Source organism: Stomoxys calcitrans, chromosome 1 (assembly GCF_963082655.1).
Source record: "Stomoxys calcitrans chromosome 1, idStoCalc2.1, whole genome shotgun sequence".
Lineage (NCBI taxonomy): Eukaryota > Metazoa > Arthropoda > Insecta > Diptera > Muscidae > Stomoxys > Stomoxys calcitrans.
In genome coordinates, this window is record NC_081552.1 from 228,483,041 (window position 1) to 228,496,729 (window position 13,689).

Below are 13,689 nucleotides of genomic sequence, written 5' to 3' on the forward strand. Positions count from 1 at the left end.
GTCAAGATCCCGGATCAGTTTATATGGCAGCTATATCAGGTTATAGACCGATTCGAGCCATATTTGGCACAGTTGTTGGAAGTCATAGGAAACAACTTTATGCACAATTTCATTCCAATCGGATACGAATTGCGCCCTCTAGAGGCTCAAGAAGTCAAGACCCAAGATCGGTTTATATGACAGCTATATCAAAATGTTGACCGATTTAAACCATATTTGCCACAGTTGTTGGAAGTCATAACAAACAACCTCATGCTATATGTCAGTCAAATCGGATGAGAATAGCGCCATCTATTGGCTCAAGAAGTCAAGACCCAAGATCGGTTTATATGACAGCTATATCAAAATATGGACCAATTTAAACCATACTTGGCACAGTGGTTGGAAGTCAAAACAAACAACCTCATGCTAAATTTCAGTCAAATCGGATGAGAATTGCGCCCTCTAGTGGCTCAAGAAATCAAAACCAAAGATCGATTTATATGGAAGCTATATCAGGTTATGGACCGATTTGAGCCATATATGACACAGATGTTGTTCAATATCAATAAGGGATTTTAGCTATTTGGGAGTAAATGAGCTGGGATTTGTGTCATTAATGTGGAGAAACTTTGCACATGGCAAATTCATACTACGGAGATGTAGTATATTTTTCGTTTTGTTTGAAAATTACTCCAAATTCACTATTTATATTTTTTATTTTATTTCAAATAAAATAAAAGCTTCAAGTTTATTGAGGAATGAATCACCTCACTTGCCTTTTAAATGAAAACCCGAGATGATTGAGTTCAAAATGGGATGATATGGTTGTCTTTTATTTAGAGGGGTGTATGGGATACAACTTACATTTTATGTAGATGATAAAAAGCTGCAGAGAACCAACCACTTGGATGTGATGCTGTAGTAAAAAGGGAGCTCGAGACTTCTTCGTGGCAACACCAAGAAGCATCGGCCTCCACTCAATACAACAACACACAAAGAGGATGGTTAACTTGTTGCCATACTATTAATTTGGAATACTGGGATGTTTCAACAGTGACTTAAAAACTATTACATGGTAATTCAAAATAAGGTAAGGTAAATTAGATAATCAATTCAAATAATTCAAAATAACATCAGAGGGAAACTACTTTCAACATCCTGCCCCCCTTGGCCGGAAAGGGCAACAATTATAGAGCGCGTTTGAGCTGGTTCAATATACGAAAAGCTTTCTCCAGGCACCGTTGAGATTTTTCTGAATTACTGTTATTACCATAACGTAGTCTAGAATTTGCTGAGTTATGACCACCTCTCTCGGCTGGACGCAATTGTGTAGTTGGACGTTGGCATTTGTTTTTTAGAACTCTTCTTCTGTCAGCTCGGCATCGTTCTGGTTGTAGTCTTTGTTGAATTGGTTCATGGAGTAGGGTGTGGTGTCCCCTTTCGCAACTTTGGCATAAATTAGTTGATGTGCACTGCGCTGTTTTATGCGAACGGGCCAAACAATTTAAGCAATACTTATGGCGAACAACAGCACGACGACGATCTTTGACCGCCATTTTTAAGAACTGTCTACAATATCTAAGAGGGTGATAATTTTTACAAATTAGGCATTGATGGATTCTGGAATCTCTTCTGTCCCTGTGGAAGACAAAATTTTGTGTGATGATATGAAATAATGATAATTTCAAATAGGTACGTCTTGACAGAAACGATTGTAAGGAATATTTAAGATTGAGGAGCATTATATGGTAAAATACACAATTTTACTATTGGTCTCCTTATGGTCCCAAGCTGAGTCCTTATATCAGCTACCCGGGCAAGACCGTCTGGTCCTAGATAAACTTTTGTAATGCGACCCAACCGCCATTCACACGGAGGCAAGGAGTCGTCTTTAATAAGGACGAACTGGTCTACGGATAAATTCTTTTGCAAACGCTGCCACTTGTATCTGCTTTGAAGTTCCTTAATGTACTCATCCTTCCACCTCCGAGCAAATTGGTGTTGGATAGATTTGAGTTTATCCCATTTGTCTACAATAGGAAATGTCTCGTCAGTAGCCTCCGGCATAGCAACCATAGGAGCACCTCGTAAAAAGTGACCTGGGGTCAAGGCTAATAATTCCAAAGGGTCGTCCGTCATCGGTGATAGGGGTCGAGAATTTAAGACCGCCTCGATTCGTACTAAAAGGGTGCAAAATTCCTCGAACGTGTATTTGGCATTCTGGGTTACTTTCCGAAAATGCATTTTAAAGGATTTCACCCCAGCTTCCCAAATTCCCCCCATATGTGGGGCATTGGGAGGAATAAAGGTCCACTGAAATCCATGTGTAGCGTACTTTTCAACAATATCCTTGGATATGGCTTTGAGAAAATGGACATATTGGAAATTAAATGCTCTCTCAGCCCCCACAAAATTAGTACCATTATCCGACATCAACTTTTGTGGCAGGCCTCGCCTTCCAACAAATCTTACAAAGGCAGCCCGAAATGAGGCAGATGAAAGGTCCGAGCAGAGTTCCAAATGGATGGATTTCGTACTTAGACAAATAAAAATGCAAACATAACCTTTAAGAAATGTAGCCTGTCGTAGTCGAGACACCTTTATTGGAAATGGTCCCGCGAAATCTAGACCTGTTATGGTGAACGGAGGGGAAAATTTGCTTCGTTCACTAGGCAATGCTGCCATGAACTGTGTTTGGAGGCGCTGTTTATATGCAATGCAAGTTTTGCATTGATGTATGCATTTCTTTATTGCTGATCTAAGCCTCGATACATAATATTCGCTTCGAATTGTCCTTATCATTAGGTTGTGTTCGGCGTGCATCAAAAAAATGTGAGTAAACTCGATTAATAAAGTGCAATATTTGGACTTTACGGGGACTATGATGGGATGGCGTTCGTTAAAGGCGAAATCTGAATTTGAGATTCTGCCTGAGGCTCTGAGTACCCCACATTTATCAATAAAAGGATTTAGAGAATATAAAGGACTTTTCTTGCTAATAGGTTTTGACGTCAAAAGTGAATGATATTCCTTGCCATAGTACTGCCTTTGGGCCAAAGTAATTAGCAAGTTTTTTGTTTCGGTGAATTCGGAATGTGTTATAATTTTGGAGTCTTGAGTGTGTTGTTGTCGTTTTTCTTTGTGGGAGTTATGCAAAAACCTTCGTACATAGCAAATTACTCGTATGGCGCGGTCCCACCTTGAAAATCTTTCTAAGGGATCTACAATTTCGTTCATATGGAAAACATTTATCTTTTTCTTTTCGGGCGGGTCAATATATGCAGGAAGAGACTTTGGCCATTCGTTTGGCGGCTCTATAAGCCATGTTGGACCCTTCCACCACAAGGAATTCTGCATGAGGTCCATAGTATTACAACCCCTAGAACCCACATCTGCTGGATTGTCTGCTGATCGAATGTGACGCCATGAAATGTTACCAATATTTCGAATAATTTCTGCTGTCCTATTAGCGACGTATGTCTTCCATGATGATGGCGGTTTTTCTAACCAGCCGAGGACAATCGATGAGTCACACCATAAGTAGAGGTCATAATTATTTATCGGGAGTTGAGACAGTACTTTTTTCACCAACCGAGAGAGAAGTAGAGCACCACACAATTCCAGTCTTGGTAGACTTACGGGTTCTAGCGGAGCCACTTTGGTTTTTGACACAAATAAATTAGATTCCGTTGATTGATTTCTTTGGACACGTAAATAGATAACCGCGCAATACGCCTTCTCAGACGCGTCACAGAAACCGTGAATCTGCGTAGAGACAAGGGGGGCAAACTTTACCCAGCGAGGAATATGTATGTTGGGTATTAGCTGTATGTTATCTACAAATTGATTCCACTTGAGCAGGGTATTGGGTTTGACGCTTTCATCCCACTTAGTTCCTTCCAACCAGAGATGTTGTAGGAGCATTTTTGACTGGATTATAATGGGCGAAATCCACCCCGCCGGGTCAAATATTTTTGCGACAGTGGACAGTATTTTTCTTTTTGTAATATCTAATTGTTTTTCTATGGGTTCTATTTTATATGAAAAACAATCTTTCAGCGCGTTCCACTGTATTCCAAGCGTTTTAGTACCGCTTGTTTCTGCGAACTTGAGAAAGTCACAATCTAAGAGTGATTCGTTGGGAACGGATTCCAGTATATCTTTGGTGTTTGCCGATATTTTTCTCAAATGAAATCCAGCAGATTCCAATACCGTAATGATTTGAGAGAGCACTTTTATAGCCGAATTTAAATCATGAGAGCCTGTCAGAATATCGTCTACGTATGTCTCATTTCTTAAAATATGTGCTGCCTGAGGAAAACGATCCTCAGAGTCTTTGGCAAGCTGTAATAATGTCCTGATGGCTAAATATGGTGCACAATTTACACCAAATGTCACCGTTCGGAGTGTGAAGTCTTGAATGGGATCGCATGGGTTCATCCGAAAGACGATTCGTTGAAAGGGAGTGTCTCCATCATGGACCAAGATCTGGCGATACATCTTTTCTATATCACCGCAAAAAACGTACTGATATAGCCGCCAATTAACGATCAGGGTCATGAGGTCCAGTTGTAGGGTTGGTCCAACTAATAAGATGTCATTTAAGGAGTTGCCTGAGTTACTTTTCCTTGAAGCATTGAAGACTACCCTTAGCTTAGTACTCCGACTGTCGGGCTTCATAACCGCATGGTGAGGCATATAATATGAGTGAAATGAACCTTGGGAAATTATTTCCTGAGATGATGTTGGTGTCATATGACCAAGTGTCAAATATTCGGCCAAAACATTTCGATAAGTTTCGGCAAACTCGGAATTTTTTTTCAAAGAATTTTCCATACCAATAAACTGGATGAGGGCTTTAGAACGAGAGCACCCCAAAGGCATCTCCCGTGGAAACCCAGGTTTGAATGGAAGTTTAACCACATATCGGCCATCCTTATTCCTATACGTGGTCTTCAAATACAGAGATTCGCAGAACTCATCTTCTTTCGAAAAGGGAATCTTATTCGGTATCTCTTCCTGCTCCCAAAATCTTCTGAGTTGTGTACTAATTGCTTCGTCATCCATTTCAGAAATTCCAATGGAGAATGCCGAAACAGATTGACACTGAATAGGCCCGCTAATAATCCAACCGAATATTGTGGCTTGAGCAAGGAGAGATTCAGAAATCTTACGTAACCCGTTTATGAGAAGAGAGGGCATCACATCGCTGCCGAGGAGCAAGTCTACATTCCCAGGAGTGTAGAAATCAGGGTCTGCGAGTTCCAAACCCTCTATGCCACTAAAATTGGTTTGTGACTTGGCTATCTCGAAATTAGGTAAAAGCCTTGTGATTCTTGGGACAACTATCGCTCCCAAATTCACCTCAATCTCATGCCTCTCTGAATACAGAGTTAACGAACATATGGAATTAGAATTTGCCACAATTTCACCACCCATTCCATGGATCTGGAAATTCTTATTCTCAACCACAAGCTTTAATCGCTGCTGAAGAGTCTTCGAAACAAAAGAGCGCTCAGAGCCTTGATCAAGAAAAGCTCTTGCTTTTAACAAATCACCATTGTGCTTTATTTGGACAACAGCAGTAGGTAGCAAAGTGTTTCCTTTCCAAGAATTGTCAGCATTAGAAGTAAAGTGTGAAGCTGTTTCCAAAGTTACATTGCTGTGATGCGTATAAGAAGAATCCGGGGCTTCTTCTGGGGCCTGAGATTCGTCGCTAACCGGTGATTTTGGACTATAGCTTTTTTGATTAGAACTAGCTCCATTTCGGGTAAAATGCAGTAGTGAATGATGGTTCTTGTTACAAGTGTTGCATGTGAATTTGCTCTGACAGTTCTTCCGAGTATGAGTATAAGAGAGACAATTAATGCATATGTTATTTAAGGAGACAAATGTGCTTCGAGATTGTGGGTCAAGCTTTTTAAATTCTGGGCATTGTTTCAATGGGTGGTTAAGTTTGCATATCTTGCACGGGAAACTGGCTTCATTCTTGGTCACAGTAGTACTTTCCCTATGAATTTCTTTAGTTGCAGGTCGTGCATCTTGAATGCTATTCAAACGTTCCACCACTTCATACCTATGTGAGAGAAAGGTGTCCATTTGTTCCCATTCTGGAAGTTCCTTGTGAGATTTCAGGGACTGTTCCCACAGGGAGAGAGTTTCGTGGGGAAGTTTAGTGGAGCAAATGTAAATAAGTATAGGATCCCAGTCCTTTGTCGAGATATTCTGCGCCTTCAGAGCAGAGAGGCAGTCATTAATTGTGCTTCGCAAGTATTGAAGGGACTCACAACTTTCGGAAGTAATGGGAGGTAAATTTAGAAGAATTTTAAGTTGATTGTCCACTAATATCCTTTTATTTTCGTACCTCATACGCAAAGCCTCCCATGCTAAGCAAAAATTTTCACCGCAGAGCTTATACTTCTTCACAATCTCTCCTGCCTGCCCGCGACACTTGAGGCGGAGGTGATAAAGCTTTTGAACAGGCGGTAGTCTAGGGTGATCGACATATACCGCAGAGAACATGTCTCTAAATGCTGGCCATTCTTCGTAGCCTCCATAGAACAGCTCCGTGTCGCAGGGAGGTACCTTTATAGCTAAATCGGTAGCTGGAATGTCATTCGCTATAAAGGAGGAGCTTATAGGGGAAGCAACAAAAGTTTTCTGCAAGTCGAAGATATTCGCCTTACAATTATGAAAGGACTTCGTGCATGTGCTATATTTGCCTCGTGCCGCTTCCAATGACTTCTGGTCAAGGTCGCCCTTCTTATTGATAAGAAGTTCCTTATATGACCTTTGCACCTCTGACCATCGATGGTTCAAGTCATGCAAATTTACCTCAAGCATTGAGTCCGTAATTTCAGTCTTTGCAAGGTTATCAAATTCCGAACAAAATATTACCAAATCATCGGAATAAAATGTAAAATCCTCCATAATGGTTTGTGTCTTGGCTTAAAAGAGGAATATAAAACTCAGGTATTGTGAATTCAAACGGGGTTATCTCTTAAAACAAAGGGATTGTTTATCAATTGGGTCCAAAAAATACTGATTCAAACCAATACTGCGTGTATATTATCTTTACATTGCAATTAGAAGAAAACAGATTCCGCATGCAGGGGGCAATACAAGTTATTGTAGATGAATTTCATACCAGTTAAAACGTCCAGCATGTGTGCCAAAAATTAGTCTCTAGCGGCCTTTATAAGGGTTCTAATCGAGAATAGATTTATAAATTAGAATCAAATACTATTGCATAGTACAACTCCAGTTAACATAAATAACCAGCTTGTGCAAAAGGTGAAAAATTATATATGGTACCAAATGTGTGTTATTGTGAATCACTAATGTAGAAATAGTGTGGCGTACTTTAAGGATGATTCCAGTTTATTATTCCAGATTCCATTTAGAATAAATGGAGATCTGTGATTGTTCAAAGGTGGTTATTGTGTTGGGCATTTGCATTCAACAATTATTAGTCTAATCGGAATGTGTTGAGTTTCTCCTATATTGGCTTATAAACATGCAAAAAAAAAAATTGATGACGCCTATTGTGAATGTTGGTGAAAATGTGTTAGGCTTTGATGGTGTGTCCAGAAATCTGTAGGCAAATGTAGTAAAACTATCATGAAACTAAATTCTACCGAAAGATGGTAGTTTTCGTTCGCCTGTATCTTTCTCGGAGGGAACTTGGATTGTTCAGCCGTAAGAAATGAGATGGTTCATATTTTTTCACTTATCTTTCTAGCTAAAAATTGGAATTGGACTTACATCATTAATCCAGCGGGACATCACCAAAGAAAATATACTGCTGACGAGGTGGTGCAGTTGAAAGGGTTTAGAAATTGGGTGTCCCTGTCTATTGACTTGGAGGAATGAGTCGGTGAGAACAATTTAGTTGTACAAGCCTTTCGAAATTTTGTCGCCTCCTATTTTAAACAGGGATGTACATACATTTAGATAACGTGGTTCAGGCGAAGACTACGTATTTATGTACGTTCTGTATGTTTTCCAAAAGAAATATTGGATATTATTCACATTACTTTATGCGATGATGGGGCTTCCTGTAATTGGAAGTTACGATGCCGCCGCCTTTATTATCTATAAAGAATAGAAGGAGAATGGGGAAGGTGGTCTTTTGCCGAAATAGTAATTAATTTGCGTATACCGATTAATTAATTTTGTGGTTTTGCTGAAGTGTACAGTTCCTGCAGAATGTGCCCGTTTCCAAGGTTGGTGGCCTTGAACCGTTACCTACACGTGTCAGGGCCTTGTAACTAAAAATTTCAGCAATTCTTCGCGTTCTCGTTGCGTGGGATGGAGAACAATAGTTTTCCACCGATTTCACGATCTTGAACTAACTTTCCGTTGTCTGATGAAAAATATTTAATAAAAACTTATAATTCTCCTTTCGGTCTTGGCACATGTAAAAAAACGACAGTTTGACATTTGTTACAGCGAGTTAGGGTTTCCGTGATACTAACAAAATGAACTTTTGAGGTATTTAACCATTAAGCTGTGTTCAATAAAGGTTCGAAGGACCATGTTCAATATCAATAAGGGATTTTAGCTATTTGGGAGTAAATGAGCTGGGATTTGTGTCATTAATGTGGAGAAACTTTGCACATGGCAAATTCATACTACGGAGATGTAGTATATTTTTCGTTTTGTTTGAAAATTACTCCAAATTCACTATTTATATTTTTTATTTTATTTCAAATAAAATAAAAGCTTCAAGTTTATTGAGGAATGAATCACCTCACTTGCCTTTTAAATGAAAACCCGAGATGATTGAGTTCAAAATGGGATGATATGGTTGTCTTTTATTTAGAGGGGTGTATGGGATACAACTTACATTTTATGTAGATGATAAAAAGCTGCAGAGAACCAACCACTTGGATGTGATGCTGTAGTAAAAAGGGAGCTCGAGACTTCTTCGTGGCAACACCAAGAAGCATCGGCCTCCACTCAATACAACAACACACAAAGAGGATGGTTAACTTGTTGCCATACTATTAATTTGGAATACTGGGATGTTTCAACAGTGACTTAAAAACTATTACATGGTAATTCAAAATAAGGTAAGGTAAATTAGATAATCAATTCAAATAATTCAAAATAACATCAGAGGGAAACTACTTTCAACAGATGTTGAAAGTCATAACGAACAACTTCTTGCAAAATTTTAGTCAAATCGGATGAGAATTGCGCCCTCTAGTGGCTCAAGAAGTCAAGATCCAACATCGGTTTATATGACAGCTATATCAAAATATGGACCGATTTAAACCATACTTGGCATAGTGGTTGGAAGTCAAAACAGACAACTTCATGCTAAATTTCAGCCAAGTCGGATGAGAATTGCGCCCTCTAGTGGCTCAAGAAGTCAAAACCAAAGATCGATTTATATGGAAGCTGTATCAAGTTATGGACCGATTTGAGCCATATATGACACAGTTGTTGGAAGTCATGACAAACAACTTTGTGTAAAATTTTAGTCAAATCGGATAAGAATTGCGCCCTCTATTGGCTCAAGAAGTCAAGACCCAAGATCGGTTTATATGACAGCTATATGAAAATGTGGACCTCTAGAGGATCAAAAAGTCAAGAGCTCAGATCGGTTTATATGACATCTATATCAGGTTATGAATCGATTTCCACCATACTTAGCACAGTTATTAGAACTCATACCGAAACACTTGATGTCAAATTTCAGCGAAATCGGATAAGAATTGCGCCCTCTAGTGGCTCAAAAAGTCAAGATCCAAGATCGGTTTATATGGCAGCTATATCGAAACATGGACCGATATAGTCCATTAACAATCCCAACCGACCTACACAAATAAAAAGTATTTGTGCAAAATTTCAGGAGACTAACTTCACTCCTTCGAAAGTTAGTGTGCTTTCGACAAACGTACGGACGGTCGGAAAGACGGTCGGAAGGACGGTCGGAAGGACGGTCGGAAGGACGGTCGGAAGGACGGTCGGAAGGACGGTCGGAAGGACGGTCGGAAGGACGGTCGGAAGGACGGTCGGAAGGACGGTCGGAAGGACGGTCGGAAGGACGGTCGGAAGGACGGTCGGAAGGACGGTCGGAAGGACGGTCGGAAGGACGGTAGGAAGGACGGTCGGAAGGACGGTCGGAAGGACGGTCGGAAGGACGGTCGGAAGGCCGGTCGGACGGACGGACGGATATCGTAAAAATCTAAGACCATCTAGCCAGGTTCGTCCGTCTGTCTGTCTGTTGAAATCACGCTACAGTCCTTAAAAAAAGAAATATTGAGCTGAAACTGTGCACAGATTCTTTTTTGTCGATAGGTAGGTTAACTTCGAATATGGGCTATATGGGACTTGATCTTAATAGAACCCCCATATAGACCGATTTGCCGATTTAAGGTCTTATGACCAAAAAAAGTCCCATTTATTATCCGATTTTGCTGAAATTTGAGCCAATGAGTTGTGTTGGGATACTTGATATCCTTCTTTAGTACAGATTTGGATAAAGCTGCACTAACGACCGATCACTCGATTTTAGGTCTTGGCCCCATAAAAGGCTCATTTAGATTTGGATATAGCTGCCGTATAGTCCGATATCACGATTTAAGGTTTTGGGCTTCTAAAACTTGCATTTATTTTCCGATGTTGTCGAAATTTACAACAGTAAGTTGTGTTGAACAAAAACTCAAACGGGATATCGGTTTATATGGGACCTATATCAGGTTATAGACCAATTTGGACCGTACTTGGCACAGTTGTTAAAAGTCATAACAGAACACTTTGTGCAAAATTTTAGCCAAATCGGACAAACATTGCGGCATACAGGGGCTCAAGAAGTCAAATTGGGAGATCGGTTTATATGTGAGCTATATCAGCTTATAAACCGATTTAGACCCTACTTGGTACAGTTGTTGGAAGTCATAACGGAACAACACATGTCATATTTCAGCCAAATCGAATAAAAATAGCAGCATGTAAGGGCTCAGGAAGTCATACCGGGAGATCGGTTTATATGGGAGCTATATCAGGTTACAGACTGATTTTTGCCCGTACTGGGCACAGTTGTTGAGTTTTCCTGCCTGTGTGTAGGACTTCATCGCATTCATAGCAGCCTCAATTGATTGATTTTCAAATAATTCCGATACAAACTGAGTTAATAAGGTTAAATTTTTAGCGGAATTGTTGGGTGCCCAAAATTAGGCCCGACCGAACCTAGCACATTTTTACTTTTTTTAACTTTTTGTTAAAACTCTTCTCTTCTTTTTCTTCTTGCAGGGAAGTTCATCGACACCAGCCGCTACACCTGTTGCCGCTGCTGTACCGCCTCCACCACCGCGTACCGTCTATCCGGGAGCTCCGCCCCCAGCTCCAACGGTCACTATAAAAGGGGTTCATCGTCCGCCGGCTATGACAAGTCCCGCTACAGCTGTTGCTGCTGCCGCTGCTGCAGCAGGTGGTTTGGCAGGTGCCCAATATCGTGGGGCCACTTGGACACCTCAGGGCTATACACCAGCGGCAGCTGCAGCAGCCGCTGCTGCCGCCGTTGCTCAGCAGGCCTATCGTTATACAGCACCATTGCCGCAACCAACTTACGCTGCATATACGCCGCACACTACGACTACACCAGCAACAACAACGGTGAGTGGAAAAAATCATTTTATTTAGTAAATGATTTCAATTATATATACCTTTTTAAAGAATTTATTAATTAGCACAGAAAAAAAACAAAAATAAACTCTGTTTCAGTCAAAAAATTAATTGAGCCAATTAATTTTTTAATTGCAACTGCTTTAATCACGAAAATGATAATATCAATCACTTTTGATACTTTTGAAAAAGTAATTGAAAAAATTTTTAATTAAAAGAATCAAATATTCAATTAAAAAATGATTAAAATTTTTAATTACTTTTTGTAATTGATTCAATTAAAAAATTATTGAAATTTTCAATTAATTTTTTTTATTGGTCCAATTAAAAAATGATTGAAAGGTTTTGAAAATTCCAATCAATTTTTGTTTGGTGCACAAATGTTAATCTTCTGGAATATAAACTTGAGGTGCGTTGCTTTGCTAAAGGTGCGTGGGCACCCGTATAAAAAATACTCCCCCTGCGAAGGTTCTCCGAAACATTTCGGGTGTCGTACCAGTGTGTTAAATGACAAATCTATGACCCACCAACAAATATTTGGTGAGCTCAACAAACTATGTACAAACTTTGTTGTTGAGAATACAATTTATTTGTTGGCTTCCTAAGCGAATGATTGCTAACACCCAATTTGTACTTTGGGTTGCTACAATTTCAATTTGATTTGTTGCAGGAAAATTAACAAATTTTGTAGTTGATTTTTCAACCAAAGTTGTTGCTTTTCAAAATTATTTTTATCTGTGTATATTTTGCAGCTATTTTGAGTCTAAAAACATTTTCCCAATAATTTTTGATGATTTTGTATTCTTTCTTTATAAACCTGACCTTCTGATCTCAAAAATTCGGAATTTAGTTGTATATAGCCGCTATATAGACCGATCTCCAGACTTTGACACTTGAGTCAATAAATTGTCAATTTTTCATCCGATTTTGATAAAATTTTAATTTGATTTGTTGCAGGAAAATTAACAAATTTTGTAGTTGATTTTTCAACCAAAGTTGTTGCTTTTCAAAATTATTTTTATCTGTGTATATTTTTCAGCTATCTTCGATATAAAAGCATTTTCCCAACAATTTTTGATGATTTCGTATTCTTTGTTTATAAACCTGCCCTTCTGATCTCAAAAATTCGGAATTTAGTTGTATATAGCCGCTATATAGACCGATCTCCAGATTTTGCGTCTTGAGGCAATAAATTGGTAATTTTTATCCGATTTTGATAAAATTTTAATTTGATTTGTTGCAGGAAAATTAACAAATTTTGTAGTTGAGTTTTCAACCAAAGTTGTTGCATTTCAAAATTATTTTTATCTGTATATATTTTGGAGCTATCTTGGGTATAAAAACATTTTCCCAACAATTTTTGATGATTTTATATTCTTTCTTTATAAACCTGACCTTCTGATCTCATAAAATCGGAAGTTTGTTCTATATAGCCGCTATCTAAACCGATCTCCAGACTTTGAGACTTGAGTCAATAAATTGGCAATTATTCATCCGGTTTTGATAAAATATGGCACAGTGAGTTCTGGTATGCCCATACCCATTTCTGTGATGTTTGGTCCAGATCCAACCATATCTGGATATAGCTGCCCGATCTCCCGATATAGGGTATTTAGGCCATTAAAGATTTCATTTATTACCCGATTTCGATGAAAATTGACACAGTGAGTTCTGGTAGACCCTTTTCCATACCTGTCAAATGGGGTCCAAATCGGACCATATCTGGATATAGCTGCCGTATAAACCGATTTCCCGATATAGTGTACTGACCTTTTAAAAAGAGCATTTTTCATACGATTTCGATAAAATCTGGCAAATTGAGTTCTGGTAGACCCCTACACCTGTATGTCAAATGTGGTCCATATCGGACTATATATGGATATAGCTGCCATATAGACCTATTACCCGTTACAGAGTATTGAGCCTATAACGGGAGCATTTTTCATCCGATTTCAATGAAATTTGGCACAGTGAGTTTTGGTAGACCCCTACCCTTTGGTAGATCCTTACCCATACCTGTCAAATGTGGTCCAAATCGGACCATATTTAGATATAACTGCCATATAGACCGAT

At 39.2% G+C, this 13,689-nt stretch overlaps 1 protein-coding gene and 1 long non-coding RNA gene across 5 annotated transcripts in view; one reads left to right on the forward strand and one right to left on the reverse strand.

Annotated features, from left to right (window-relative positions):
• Positions 1-13,689, forward strand: part of LOC106088372 (protein alan shepard) — a 1,012,027-nt gene that overhangs the window by 494,801 nt on the left and 503,537 nt on the right. For all 4 annotated transcript variants that reach the window (XM_059361231.1, XM_059361228.1, XM_059361230.1 and 1 more), the window contains one exon: positions 11,245-11,607. In XM_059361231.1, the coding sequence (XP_059217214.1) occupies positions 11,245-11,607 (363 nt within the window). The remainder of the gene's footprint in view (positions 1-11,244; positions 11,608-13,689) is intronic.
• LOC131994348 (uncharacterized) lies at positions 783-9,116 on the reverse strand. The gene is made up of 3 exons (XR_009396649.1): positions 8,144-9,116; positions 7,747-8,076; positions 783-1,560 (listed from the first exon to the last, which is right to left on the reverse strand). It is a non-coding gene; the product is annotated as an uncharacterized LOC131994348 (long non-coding RNA).